Here is a 13,139-nt window from a genome sequence, read left to right as displayed (position 1 = left end):
GCTTTGGCTGCGACGAGCCGGACATCTCGGATCGCATCCCGGCGCGGTTCATCAACGCCCCGTCGCAGGCCCGCGGCATCAACATCCAGGTGTTCCTGGAGGCCCAGAAGAGCCGCCTCGACCTGGAGAACCCTGACGTCAGCAGTGAGTGGTCCTGCAGAGAGCACACACTTCGGCCTAAGGAGGTTACCGTGGCGACACAAGGACCCCCCCCCCCCCCCCCCCCCCCGTAACCTTAACTCACAGCTCGGTGTTTTGAGGATACCATGACGACACAAGGACCTCTATTACCCGACTGGTTATTATGGTTACAGAGAATGATACCAAACATCAGTGTGTCCTTTTGTCTCTCTAACTCTGTCTCTCACCCTTCTGTCCCTCTCTTTCTGTGTCTCTCTCGCTCTGCTTCTCTCTCTGTCTGTCTCTCTTTATCTCTCTCTGTCTCTGTCTCTGTCTGTCTGCTTCTCCTCCAATGTCTGTCCGTCTGCTTCTCCTCCCCATGTCTCTCTGTCTGACTGCTTCTCCTACCATCTCTCTCTGACTGTCTGTCTCTCTGTCTGTGTGCCTCTCCTCCCCTGTCTGTCTGTCTGTCTGTCTGTCTCGGGCCTTGTTCTCTGCGTCTCAGACCGCTTCAGACAGCTGGAGGTGCTGCATCAGGTGACCACAGCCTTCACCGCCCTGGTTGGGTCGGGGCCCCCAAAGGCCCACGGGTCCGTCCAGGTCAAGACCCTCCCGGCGGAGGCCCAGGAGAGGAGGCGGCGCGTGGGCCTGCTGCTCCGACGGGCCTCCAAGATGTCCCTCAACCTGGAGGCCGGGGGCAACGCCGGCGAGGGGGCTCCGGCCGCCGCACTCAAAGGGGACAAGAAGGCCCTGAGCCTCAAGAGGCCGGCCGCACTGAGCCCCCTGGCCGAGGAGCAGGGGCCCCAGGACCCGCTGCTCCCCCAGGTGCCGGGGGCCTTCCAGCCACAGGACGGGGCGCTCAGGCTGGAGCCGCTAAAGGAGGACCTGCCCCTGGACACCAGCGGCCCCCCGAGGAAGAGGAGCTCTGGGAAGTCCAGGGAGTCCTTTGAGATGGAGGAGGTATGGCAGTGAGTCCTTCAGGATGGAGGAGGTATGGCAGGGAGTGGAGGAGGTGGAGGAGGTCTGGCAGTGAGTGCTTTGATGTGGAGGAGGTATGGCAGTGAGTCCTTCAGGATGGAGGAGGTATGGCAGGGAGTGGAGGAGGTGGAGGAGGTCTGGCAGTGAGTGCTTTGATGTGGAGGAGGTTTGGCAGGGAGTGGAGGAGGTGGAGGAGGTCTGGCAGTGAGTGCTTTGATGTGGAGGAGGTATGGCAGTGAGTCCTTCAGGATGGAGGAGGTATGGCAGGGAGCGGAGGAGGTGGAGGAGGTCTGGCAGTGAGTGCTTTGATGTGGAGGAGGTATGGCAGTGAGTCCTTCAGGATGGAGGAGGTATGGCAGGGAGTGGAGGAGGTGGAGGAGGTCTGGCAGTGAGTGCTTTGAGATAAAGGAGGTATGGCAGTGAGTCCTTCAGGATGGAGGAGGTATGGCAGGGAGTGGAGGAGGTGGAGGAGGTCTGGCAGTGAGTGCTTTGATGTGGAGGAGGTTTGGCAGGGAGTGCTTTGATGTGGAGGTATGGCAGTGAGTGGAGGTGGTGGAGGAGGTATGGCAGTGAGTGGAGGTGGTGGAGGAGGTATGGCAGTGAGTCCTTTGATGTGGAGGAGGTATGGCAGTGAGTCCTTCAGAATGGAGGAGGTCTGGCAGTGAGTCCTTCAGAATGGAGGAGGTCTGGCAGTGAGTCCTTCAGAATGGAGGAGGTCTGGCAGTGAGTCCTTCAGAATGGAGGAGGTATGGCAGTGAGTCCTTCAGAATGGAGGAGGTCTGGCAGTGAGTCCTTCAGAGTGGAGGAGGTCTGGCAGTGAGTCCTTCAGAATGGAGGAGGTATGGCAGTGAGTCCTTCAGAATGGAGGAGGTATGGCAGTGAGTGCTTTGAGATAAAGGAGGTTTGGCAGGAAGTCCTTTGAGACATCCCGAAATGTTCAAGAATATTTGGCCTGCAACCAAGTTTTCGATGTATGCCTCAGCTGGTGCTATGCGAACGAAATGGAAATGCCTAGCTAAATGTTCAGATCAAGATCCAAATTAGATGAGATGTTATGTTGGATGATAAGGGGTAGATGTAAGGGGTTGATGAGGGGGGTTTCCCACATGGTCACATCGTGTTTGTCCCATTCCAGATCCAGAGTTTTGACGAAGGCAGTGTCGTCAGTGGGATGACCGGAGGACCAGAAAACATGGGTAAGACATTTGAATTACATTATGTATTAACAGCAGCTACCTTTTATTAAATGGAAAAATAAGTAAAATGTAATACAATGCCTTATTGTGTTATTGCTTGTTAATGGCTTTGATAGTATTGTATTATTTAGTTCAGCTTTGTGCTCTCTGGGACTCTCTACTATGTGGTGCTGTAGGTTCGATGACCGCCTTGTTTTCTTTGTTGGGCTCTCTTCAGTTCTCCTCGTGAAGCAGCGTTCAGGTTGCATCGTAGAACCAGCACTACTTGCTGTGTGGCTCTGTTTGCTTGACTTTGTGTTTCTTTATCTTGTGGTTTTGTAGCGTGATTGAGTGAAAACCAGATGGATTTTTGATTTACTATGAATTGCTTGCGTAATTGTATTACATCATGATATTTTACTGCATGAGACAAAAGTAGAATAATGAAAACATTTTGGTATTGGAATCCAAAGGCAGGGTTGCCAACAGTCACGCCCCTGGCGTGACTCTCACGCTTTCACCATCAATCTCACACTGTCACGCACACGCAAGAAATGTCACGCCAAAATAAAAAATTCTCCCGTTCATTTTCTGCGGGAGCAGACTACTGTATCATCTGCCTACCTACAACGTGATCACGGCAGTATTCTCTGATCGTTGATTCGCTGAAAACCACGCACATGATACTAAGTTGCGTTTGAAAAGGTCAGAGAGAGTTCAGAGCCGGAGTCGGAGCCCACTGATGCGCGTCTGGGGACGGGTCGGTCGCGACCGATTCGTTCACAACGAATGAATCCCGAACGTGAACGACAAGAACTTGTTCCCCAAAACAAGAAGAACTGGTTCTTTGATTCTTTTTTTTTTTAACATAAAACAAAAATATGGTTACGTAAATAAAATATACAAACGAACAGAGCTTCGTCTCCCCGCCACCTTATATCGATTGAGTCTACAACGTTCTCAAAGATTCAGCCAATGAGAGGTAGCAATGGTGTTGCCATGGCACCTGGGTAAACAAATGACAAGGTGGTACCGTCGAATTTGCGCGCTTTCTCTGTCTGACGTATCTTGGGTCATACCATTCGACGTGGGGCCACTAATATATCCCCCTACATTTCCGAAAATAGACTTGACCTCCATCTGTTTATTGGATAAACGCATTTCCCAATCCCATGAGCCTTTTCTCCATTCTACGTCAATTCAAGAACAAACAAAGAAATTAAACTGCAGTTCGTATTTTTTATTTATGACCATGAAAGTTCTGTAATGCCTGAATTATGAAGAATTAAATGTAAAGTAAAATAGAAATTATAAAAATAAAACCATGAATGACATATAGACAGTAAGCAGGTGGTATAAATATTGGTGGGACGTTGGCCTATACAAAATAGTATATCTTGTCGATTTTCACAGGGGGTAGAGCCTAGCCCAGGGTATATCTTGGAATACTTGAGAATCGGGCGAGTGGCACTTTTAAATTCCCCAAATGATTCAAGGTGGCCCAGATTGTACATTTTGAAAAAGCGTTTCCATTCTTTAACTTTTTTTCATAGATGAGGCTTTATACTAAACGAGGACTATTTTGTTAGTACATTTTTTTAGGGTTAAGGGTCGTCCAAAAAATTAGCCGCTCACACTAATATTTTAGAGTCTCACTCCAGCCAAAGTCCCAAAGTTGGCAACCCTGCCAAAGGGTTAAGTTGAATTACCATCATTACCTCCCACCTTTGGAGAAAAATCCCACACCTCCAAAGCCACGCCCCCAAATCACATGACTAGCGCGCCAGCTTCAGCAATAGGTCAGCCTCGCCTTGAGGAAGACTCCGGTTCTGAGCAGCGATTGGACGGCCAGAAGCCTATCACAGCCTGTGACGACCACAGGAACCAGATGGTTTTCATTTCTTTGGCAAAGCATTTGATTTATTGATTTATGTCGGGATGTGAAGAGAATTTCCACAAATATGAGAAAAAAATGCCTTGCCTACCCTAGCTCTAAGAGTGATTTAAATCACCCTCGGCTGAGGGTCATCCCCGTTTGGAAAAGGTGTTTGTGTTGCAGTATAAATATTTCTGTACTAAAGTCTGGGCTCTTGACGAATGGTGCACTAATGGAGTTTGGCTCGAGGATCAGATCTTAAACAGTAGCAGCCCCGCCAGGCAGTGACCCAAACAGGACCTGTGTTCCCTGTTCGATGCCCGCGGTCCAAAGCAACGTGATGACGCTCCCTACTCCCCTAGCAGATGCCTGGCTCATGACTCAAGAGCTTAAAGTAGCCCTTGTTCAAACAGTTCCTTCATTCTATATACAACAGAGCCTTGCTGCTACCTTCTGTCTGCTGTCTCTGTCTCTTTCTCACCAACCCAGCGTTATGTTTGTCTTGTTCTGTTGGTCTCTCTCGTTTGGTTTCTGCAACTCTGGTCTTTCAAAGTGAAAATTGTTGTTTTTTTTAAATGCAAAGTTAGTCATAGAGGCCCTCTGCCACCATTTACATAATTTGATCATCTGCCTGCTGTGTAAACAGCCTCTCATGTGTTCATAGGATCATGTGCAGGTGAGAACATGAGACTAAGAGTGCTTGTTGATGTTACCCCAGCTCATCACCAGAGAAGAAGACGCCGTTTTCAAATCGAAAATAAATACTATGCCCTGTTGGATTAAATGGCATGAAAATTCGTACACCTTGACAGAAAAACTAAATAACAATGAAAGCACTACCGAAGATACTACGGATCAATTCCAGATGATTCCATGTTTAATAGCATATTTTAAACATACAGTGTGGTTTTTAACCTTTGAGATGGAGTGCATCTCACAAATGGCTTACTGCTCTGTTTAGTATATAAATATCGTCCACGGTTGTTGCGACGCAAGTGCTGCACCAAAGCCCTTATTTAAGCTGACACTTTGTTCACAGCTTACTTTATATGTAATGTTGTGTATGTCCCCCCCCCCCACCTGTGTCCCGATAGTTTGGGGCCTGGTCAGAACCAACAGCACCCAGTCGGACAGCAGCGGGTTCCTGGAGGAACCCTTTGTACCCTCTCTCGACCCAGGACCAGAGCTCATCAAGGTCTTCCTCACTCTGACAGCTCCTGCTTAATACACTCCTTAACACCACAAGATACACACTAAGGGTCCTACTATCAAGATACTCACTACGGGTCCTACTATCAAGATACTCACTAAGGGTCCTAATATCAAGATACTCACTAAGGGTCCTAATATCAAGATACTCACTAAATGTCCTAATATCCAGATACTCACTAAGGGTCCTAATATCAAGATACTCACTAAGGGTCCTAATATCAAGATACTCACTAGGGCTAGTCCTTAATATCAAGATACTCACTAAGGGCTGGTCCTTAGTACGACCAGTCTGAATAGTTTGACTAGTAAGACCAGTAAGACGGGTTTGACCAGTACTGCCAGTAAGACCAGTCTGACCGGCACGACCAGTCTGATCAGTACGGCCAGTAAGACCAGTAAGACCAGTCAGACCAGTCCGGCCAGTCCAGTGTTGTCCCAGCAGAGTGTTTCTGAGCTCCTCATCAAGCAGCCTGTTCCTCTCCTCGTGTTGTTGCAGACGTTGGCGGTCCTGTCGGGGGACACCCCCCCTCCCTCCCCCACCACCCTCCCCCCTCACCACATCTCACCGGCCCCCTCCTCCCTCCCCTCCCCCTCCATCCTCCCCCCTCACCCCCTCACAGAGGCCCCCTCCCACACCGCTGCTCCTCCCCCTCCTGCGTGTCTCCCCTCGTCTCCGGACCCCCCGGCGGACAGAGCGTCCCCCAACCTCACCCCTTCACCCCCCAACCTCACCCCCACGTCTTCGAACCAACCCAAGGAGCCACACAGAGGGAACGTTTCTTTAGGGGAGGAGCCAGTTAGAGGGAACGGTTCTTTAGGGGAGGAGCCAGTTAGAGGGAGCGGTTCTTTAAAGGAGGAGCCACACGGAGAGAGCTATTCATTAGGGGAGGAGCCAGTCAGAGGGAGCGGTTCTTTAGGGGAGGAGCCACACAGAGGGAACCGTTCTTTTGGGGAGGACCCACAAAGAGGGAGCAGTTCTTTAGGGGAGGAGCCACACAGAGGGAGCGATTCTTTAGGGGAGGAGCCAGTCAGAGGGAGCGGTACTTTGGGGGAGGAGCCAGTCAGAGGGAGCGGTTCTTTAGGGGAGGAGCCACACAGAGGGAGCGGCAGTGCTCAGACTGGAGCTCCAGAGGGAGCGGTGAGTCCAGCTGGGTCTTGTGTTCCCCCGGCGGCCTCCAGACCTGGCCTCCGTCCTCCTGGGGAGTCCAGTGTGTCTCCGGCCCGCCAGCGCTCTGCAGTCTCCGCAATGCGTCCGGACGACGAGACAACGAACGATCCTGTCCTGGAGGGCCTTGGCTCCCCAGGCCTCCCTGTCTCTCCAGGCCCTCCAGGTCCCCCTGTCACTCCAGGCCCCCCTGTCTCTCCAGGCCCCGCTGTCTCTTCTGGCCCCCCAGGTCCCCCTGTCACTCCAGCCCCCCCTGTCTCTCCAGGCTCCCCTTTCTCTCAAGGCCCCCCTGTCTCTCCAGGCCCCCCTGTCTCTCCAGGCTCCCCTTTCTCTCAAGGCCCCCCTGTCTCTCCAGGCTCCCCTGTCTCTCCAGGCCCCCCTGTCTCTCCAGGCCCCCCTGTCTCTCCAGGCTCCCCTGTCTCTCCAGGCCCCCCTGTCTCTCCAGGCCCCCCTGTCTCTCCAGGCTCCCCTGTCAGACATGTGGTCCCGGGGAGGACGGACCCCATGGCTGGGGGCCCAGAGTGCGGCTCTCTGGGGCCTCACAGCAGCAGTGGCGGGGGTGTGGAGCAGAGCGGCGAGAGGCCCCGTGACACGGTTCAGGATACGGCCGGGGTCCGGCCCGGGGACGCGTTCCGGACCGGGTCGGGGCGTTACCCTCCGTTTGGTGGCGCCGAGATAACGCAGATGAAGGCGGGGTCGTTACCTCTCATGGTGGAGACGGACATCGATGCAGCCGAGATGTCCTTCCCAGGGTCTGGAGGGCTTCCTCAGGGCACGGGAACAGCTGCCGACGCAAAACACGGGGTAGGAGAACGTCCTGGAAGATCAGGTCATCACTTGGTGGAAACTAACCTAGATGAGGTGGGGAGGGCCTCTTGGACCCTCGCTGGGGCCCCGGCTGGGGAGTCCGAAGCCAGAGACCCAGCGCCCCATGGACGATACGGCGGACTGCTGGAGACGGATCTAGATGAGCTAGAGAGCACTGATTTTGCAACTCATTTTGAGACACTCGCCGTTGAAGGCAAACAGTCCAGGAGACTCCAGGAAGTCCTGGAGACGGACATCGACGCAGTGGAGAGCGCAGAACCTTCTGAAGGAGGTGCCGCAGGAAGTGATCCTCCAGGTGGGGTCCTTGGACTTCTGGAAACGCACATAGATGACCCGGATCTGGCTGTGTACACGGGGGGCGGCGGGGTGACCCTCACCCATAGGCTGACTGGCCCCATCGCCGTGGCGAGCCTGGATGAGGTGTTTGAGACCTCGCTGGACGGCTCGTCGCCGGACAGCGAGCTGGGCGACGTGGACGCCATCTGTCTGGAGCTGGGCTCTGACGGCCTGGTCTACTGGGCCGAGCCCGTCCGGGTGGCCTCCACCTCCCCGGCTCTGGGCCAATCAGACCGCGGCACCCCCTCCTCCCCCGCTGGCCCAGTTGCTTTAGACTCCTCCTCCTTCTACACCCCGGACCGGTTGAAAACGCTTCCCAGCGGGGATGCGGACGCTCCCGTCGGCGTGGAAACGGCCTCCCCTCCCCCCTCCTCGCCCCCCCCGGCCCCTCGGAGGAGGTGCGGCTCGGTGTCGGTCCAGATGCCCTCGTGTCCGTCCAGCCGCAGCGTGTCCCACATCGTCCGGAGGAAGGACGTCCCGTACGCGCCGGCGGCGGCGCCCCCCCGGCCCTCCCTCATGTCGGCCTCCCTCCCCTGCCTGGACACCTCCACCCCCCTGCGGGCGGTGCAGTCCTGGACCGACCTGCAGCTCCGACGCAGGGGGCTGAACGGCACGGCCTGGGGCGGCCTCCTGGTCTCCCAGAGCCAGGGCTCCCTGAGGGTCGAGGCCTCGGCGACGGCCCTCAGACCCGCCACGGCCTCCTCCTCCGACCCCGCCCTCAGGACGGCGTCCGCCAGCCGCTGGTCCACGGACAGCCTGCCGGGGTCGCCCTCCAGCCTGCGCTCCACCTCGGTGTCGCTGGACACCGGGCTGTGGGCGGAGGACGAGGACGAGGACAGCCGAGAGGGGCGGGGCCGGCTGGAGGAGCACCTGTGGGAGGGGTCGGAAGAGGGCCATCAGGCGTGCTGCTGCTCCTGCGAGCGCCATCACACCTGCGGGGCGACGCGCCTCCGCAGAGCGCACAGCACACAGAGCGTCCCGGTGAGCATCAGCCGGTGGCATAGGGTTGTTTCCTTCTTCATCGTCTTCTTCCTACTCCTACTTCATCGTCTCCTTCCTTCTCCTTCTTCATCGTCTTCTTCCTCCTCATCGTCTTCCTCCTTGTTCATTCTTTTTTTTTTCCTCCTTCGTCATCGTCTTCTTCTTCTTCCTGGTTCATTGTCTTTTTCTTCCTCCTTCGTCATCGTCTTCTTCTTCCTCCTGCTTCATCGTCTTCTTCCTCCTTCTTCATCGTCTACTTCTTCCTCCTTCTTCATCGTCTACTTCTTCCTCCTTCTTGATCGTCTTCTTCTTCCTCCTTCTTCGTTCTTCACTACTTCAACTCACATTAGACTCATTGATAGACGAAAAAAAGATTTTAAATTTTCACTTTTCTAGCTATTTCTGCACAATGATTACAAAAGGAGGAAGGCTCAGCGTCTGTTTTGTTGAAACACCATTTTTGTTTCAGATAAAGTATTAAAATATGCTATGTAAACGTGCATTTTAGAAAGATTAAGACGAATGTCACATCTTTTTCTGCCTATAATTCTTGCTCATCGGGCATAAAATAAAAAAACAACAAACCAGCAAGCAGAATAATCGAAATAGTGACTGGAAGGGATTACATTGGTCGAATGATTCTGCTTATTTGTTTTGAATTAACATACTAAATATTACCAAATAAATGCTCCATTTCAGCCAATAGGACAAGCTCTTCTGATAGACTTTATACAATTTGCACCAATGAGCTGCAAGATTGACAATGGGCGATCTCTCTGGTTTTCCATGACCACTAAACAAAACCTACTGGTTGCTACGTCACAGCGTTGTGATTCTTGTAAACACCTTTCACGACAGCGCAGCTGTTTTCCATATCAATGTCTCATTTGCATTTGCAGAGCACTTGTCCTATTCTTTTGCCTCTCTCTCAGGTCGCTATTCAGCTTCTTATGTAGCCCCTGCCTTAATTCATATTACATCATATTTATTAGAAGCCCCTTTTTCTGAACCCAGATTTGATCAGAAGTAGGGATAACGTGTGCCTGTTATTTCTCCTGTATGGACAAACACTGATAACATGTGTTTACATATCCTTCGATATCCAACTCACCTGACAAATGGTTGAGATGACTTTAAAGTTTGGACATTTAGAGGAGCTGGGCCTCACAACACTTCTAATTCAAAAACGAAAGCAGGCCAACAACATGTCAGAATCATGGCACAGCATTGCAGTCTTAACCTCCAAGTACCCTGAATCCAGCTCCTACTGCAGCATCTGGCCAGCAGGAACCCCTGGCGGCCACCAGCAGCTGTGGGTCCGTCGGTAACGAGTCCTGATCTCTGTCCCTCCCGCTCCAGTATTCCCAGGACGAGCTGGAGAGCATGATCTTCTCCCTGAGGAGGTTCCGGGTGGTGCTCGCGGACATCGAGGAGCAGGTGTCTGACGACCAGGCCTCCGTCTTCACCGCCCTGTCAGCCCCCGTCAGGTGATGGTGCTCAGTAGGAACATGTTGGTACCCTGTCCGCCTCCGTCAGGTGGATGTTGCTCCACCCTGTGTGTGGGGAGGTGCTAACCGGCTCCCCCACCCTTTAGGGAGGAGGTGTGTGACATCACAGAGCTGAGGAGGAAGGTGAAGCAGGAGGCCGGGGAGCTGGAGCTGCAGCTGAAGGAGCTAACGCACCACTACGACGACAACTTCCAGATGGTCGGTTGACGTGCGCGCACACACACTTGTACACACATGCACACGCACGCACACATGTATTTACACACATTTACACACACATTTACGCGATCACACGCACATTTACGCACGTCAAAATATCTACCACAACGAAACACGTTATGCCAGAGCTTCCCCAGATTTATCACTACAGCGTAGGGGTCAGATCAGCAGAGGTGGGTAGAGTAGCCCTAAAATTACAATTGATCCAAAAATTCACTCAAGCATTCGTAACAGAGTAAATGTAACGCGTTACTACCAACCTCTGCAGATCAGGAGCTGTAACCAACCCTAGCACAGCCTTTTCGACAGTAAATCTAACTTGAACCTTCCATCATGTCTATCCTTAAGTGTTTTAACAGGCTGGTTCTGTGTTTGACTTCTTCTGCCTGAGCAGAAGATGCAACGACTCCTGAACGAGCAGACGCTCCTCTGCTCCCAGCTCAGACTCCTCCCCCCCCCTGGGATCACGCTCCCCGTGGGAGGGGCCACCAAGCCCGTCCGGAGCGTCTCCACGCAGTGCAGCCTGTCCCCGGCCCCTAAACAGCAGGGCAACCCCCTGCCCAGCCCCGGGGGTCCGGCCCTTGACAGTCCTATGCTGGACTGCACCACGACCAAACCGGACAAGCTGGACTTCGTGGGCTTCCTGCAGAGAGTAAGGCCCAATCCCATTTCTACCCCTTACCCCTTCCCCTTACCCCTTCAAAACAAGGGGGAGGGGTAAGGGGAAGGGGTAAGGGGTAGAAATGGGATTGGCTGAACAGCCAACTCCGGGAGGGGCCCCCAGACTCATTTCACTAGCTTAACGTTTTTATAGATTGCTTACAATATCCTGCCCTTGGTTGAACACCTAGCCTCATACAAGTATTGCTTTGAAATGTTTTTATCACTGATTCATTTTACAATCATTGCTTTGTAAAACTGTACATGCACTTGGACAAAATATCTTAAATGCAGCTCCAACATACTAAAGGCATTCCTTGAACCCTCAACTGTCACTGTGGTTCCTAGCTTTGCTGTGTTAAGGGAGCGGTCCAGCTGTTCATATCGGATGCTCTTTACTCAGTCAATGGTGTTGTTGGTGCCAATGGATTCCTTTTTCTATTGTGCTGGGAACACTCGGGGAACTTAGCTTGTGTTTTGCTGAATACTATATTATCTCCTATGTATATTAATGATGTTTTATTGCTTGTTTTCCAGCTAAAAGATTCCTTGCGTCCATCTGTGAATGCAGAGTCCTTGGAATGAGAGGTAGTTGCAGTTATTATAATTTATAATATTAACTACATATTACAGCACAACACAACTAAATTCAGTAATCATCAAACCAGCCAAGTAGCATAAATAGGGCCGTTTGTATTAAATCTGTTAAGAATATCCCTGGACTTTTGGTCTCAGTTACAGCGGTAGAGCAGTAATACTTTACTGTTTGGACTTTTCTTCCAGTGCGACTGAAGAGTCTTCCTCCACGGCCGTCTGTTTGATACGCAGAGGAAACTACAGAATGGATGAACGTTTGATACGAAGGAGAAACGACAGAACGAATGGACGTTTGATATGAAGAGGAAACTAGAGAAGGGATTGACGTTTGATATGAAGAGGAAACAACAGAAGTCATCATTATTAGCGTTTTGGGTGTCATGTGGACCCGGTCCCGGAAGGTTGCTAGTTCGATCCCCGGCTCCTCTTAGCTGAGTGTCGAGGTGTCCCTGAGTAAGACATCTAACCCTGAATGCTCCCGACGAGCTGTCTGCAAGGTTGACACACCGTTGGTGTTTGAATGTGTGGATGAATATGTGGATAGGTGTTTGAATGGGTGAATGTAAGGTGATATTGGAAAGCACTCTGAGTGGCCACTGGTTAGAACAGTGCTGTATAAGTGCAGTCCATTTGCCATTCATCATTATTATAATGTATATAGAAATAAAAATAATATATATTGTTGGCAGCTCCAAACATTATGCAAATATAAAGCAATGTAAATTGTTGAGTGAAACAAAATGGTGACCTAGTCCATGCTTTTTAAAAACATAACATTGTATGTATTTTTTATAGTAATATATTCCAAATGACATTTCACATAATATTTTCATAATCTTTATAACATGTGATTTATATGATTTTGAATGTTTAAGATTTGCCTCAATCTTAAGACTCGACTCCATTTAAGACTTTTCCAAAGGCAGAAATAGAAATAAATGAATGCAATGTAATGAATTAGGGAAGTGTGATTTATTTGAGTATCAACATTGCACATGAATACCACAGCAATGAAACTGAGGAAATTATACCAAATACAACTATAACCACAAGATATGAACTGTGTCCTCTAATGGTTATAAACCATCAACATGGTTGATCATGAACAGAGCATGAATCAAGCTCGGCTGTTAACCACACATTTTGATTATCATCAACAGTATGGAATTTAAAAAATGCAATATTTGTTGTATTTATTTATACAGTATGGTTCCGTGTTTCAGTACCGTGTGTGTTCTGTGAGAAGTAAGAAGTGATGCTCTTGTTCTCAGAGAGTTGGAACAATAGAGCTGGAGGCTCCACACACTTGAAGGTGAAGAGGTGGTGTGTGGCTCCTTCACCACAGCATCAAACAGCCTGAGTGGTTTATTTGTGAAAGCCTTATACGGTGGTAATATATTTATGTTTCTATCTATATATTGAATTCATTATGAATACATTAGTCACACATTTTGTTTCTTTCGAGCTACATTTGAGCTCCATAG

General features: G+C 50.9%; 1 protein-coding gene across 1 annotated transcript in view; it reads left to right on the top strand.

Moving 5' to 3' along the window:
• The window catches only part of itprid1 (ITPR interacting domain containing 1), a 23,789-nt gene extending 11,080 nt beyond the window's left edge, over nucleotides 1-12,709 (top strand). Inside the window, exons 8-18 of the mRNA XM_030349716.1 lie at nucleotides 1-144; nucleotides 626-1,080; nucleotides 2,234-2,294; nucleotides 5,244-5,344; nucleotides 5,858-6,829; nucleotides 6,926-8,671; nucleotides 10,031-10,158; nucleotides 10,266-10,377; nucleotides 10,793-11,050; nucleotides 11,596-11,646; nucleotides 11,842-12,709. The exon at nucleotides 1-144 is cut by the window's left edge and continues 59 nt beyond it. Coding sequence (XP_030205576.1) covers nucleotides 1-144; nucleotides 626-1,080; nucleotides 2,234-2,294; nucleotides 5,244-5,344; nucleotides 5,858-6,829; nucleotides 6,926-8,671; nucleotides 10,031-10,158; nucleotides 10,266-10,377; nucleotides 10,793-11,050; nucleotides 11,596-11,643 — 4,025 coding nt within the window. The 3' untranslated portion in view covers nucleotides 11,644-11,646; nucleotides 11,842-12,709. The remainder of the gene's footprint in view (nucleotides 145-625; nucleotides 1,081-2,233; nucleotides 2,295-5,243; nucleotides 5,345-5,857; nucleotides 6,830-6,925; nucleotides 8,672-10,030; nucleotides 10,159-10,265; nucleotides 10,378-10,792; nucleotides 11,051-11,595; nucleotides 11,647-11,841) is intronic.
• The last annotated feature ends 430 nt before the right edge of the window (nucleotides 12,710-13,139 follow it).

Source organism: Gadus morhua, chromosome 23 (genome assembly GCF_902167405.1).
Source record: "Gadus morhua chromosome 23, gadMor3.0, whole genome shotgun sequence".
Lineage (NCBI taxonomy): Eukaryota > Metazoa > Chordata > Actinopteri > Gadiformes > Gadidae > Gadus > Gadus morhua.
The sequence above is the reverse complement of the archived record's forward strand: the minus strand, read 5'-3'. Positions and strand labels throughout refer to the sequence as shown.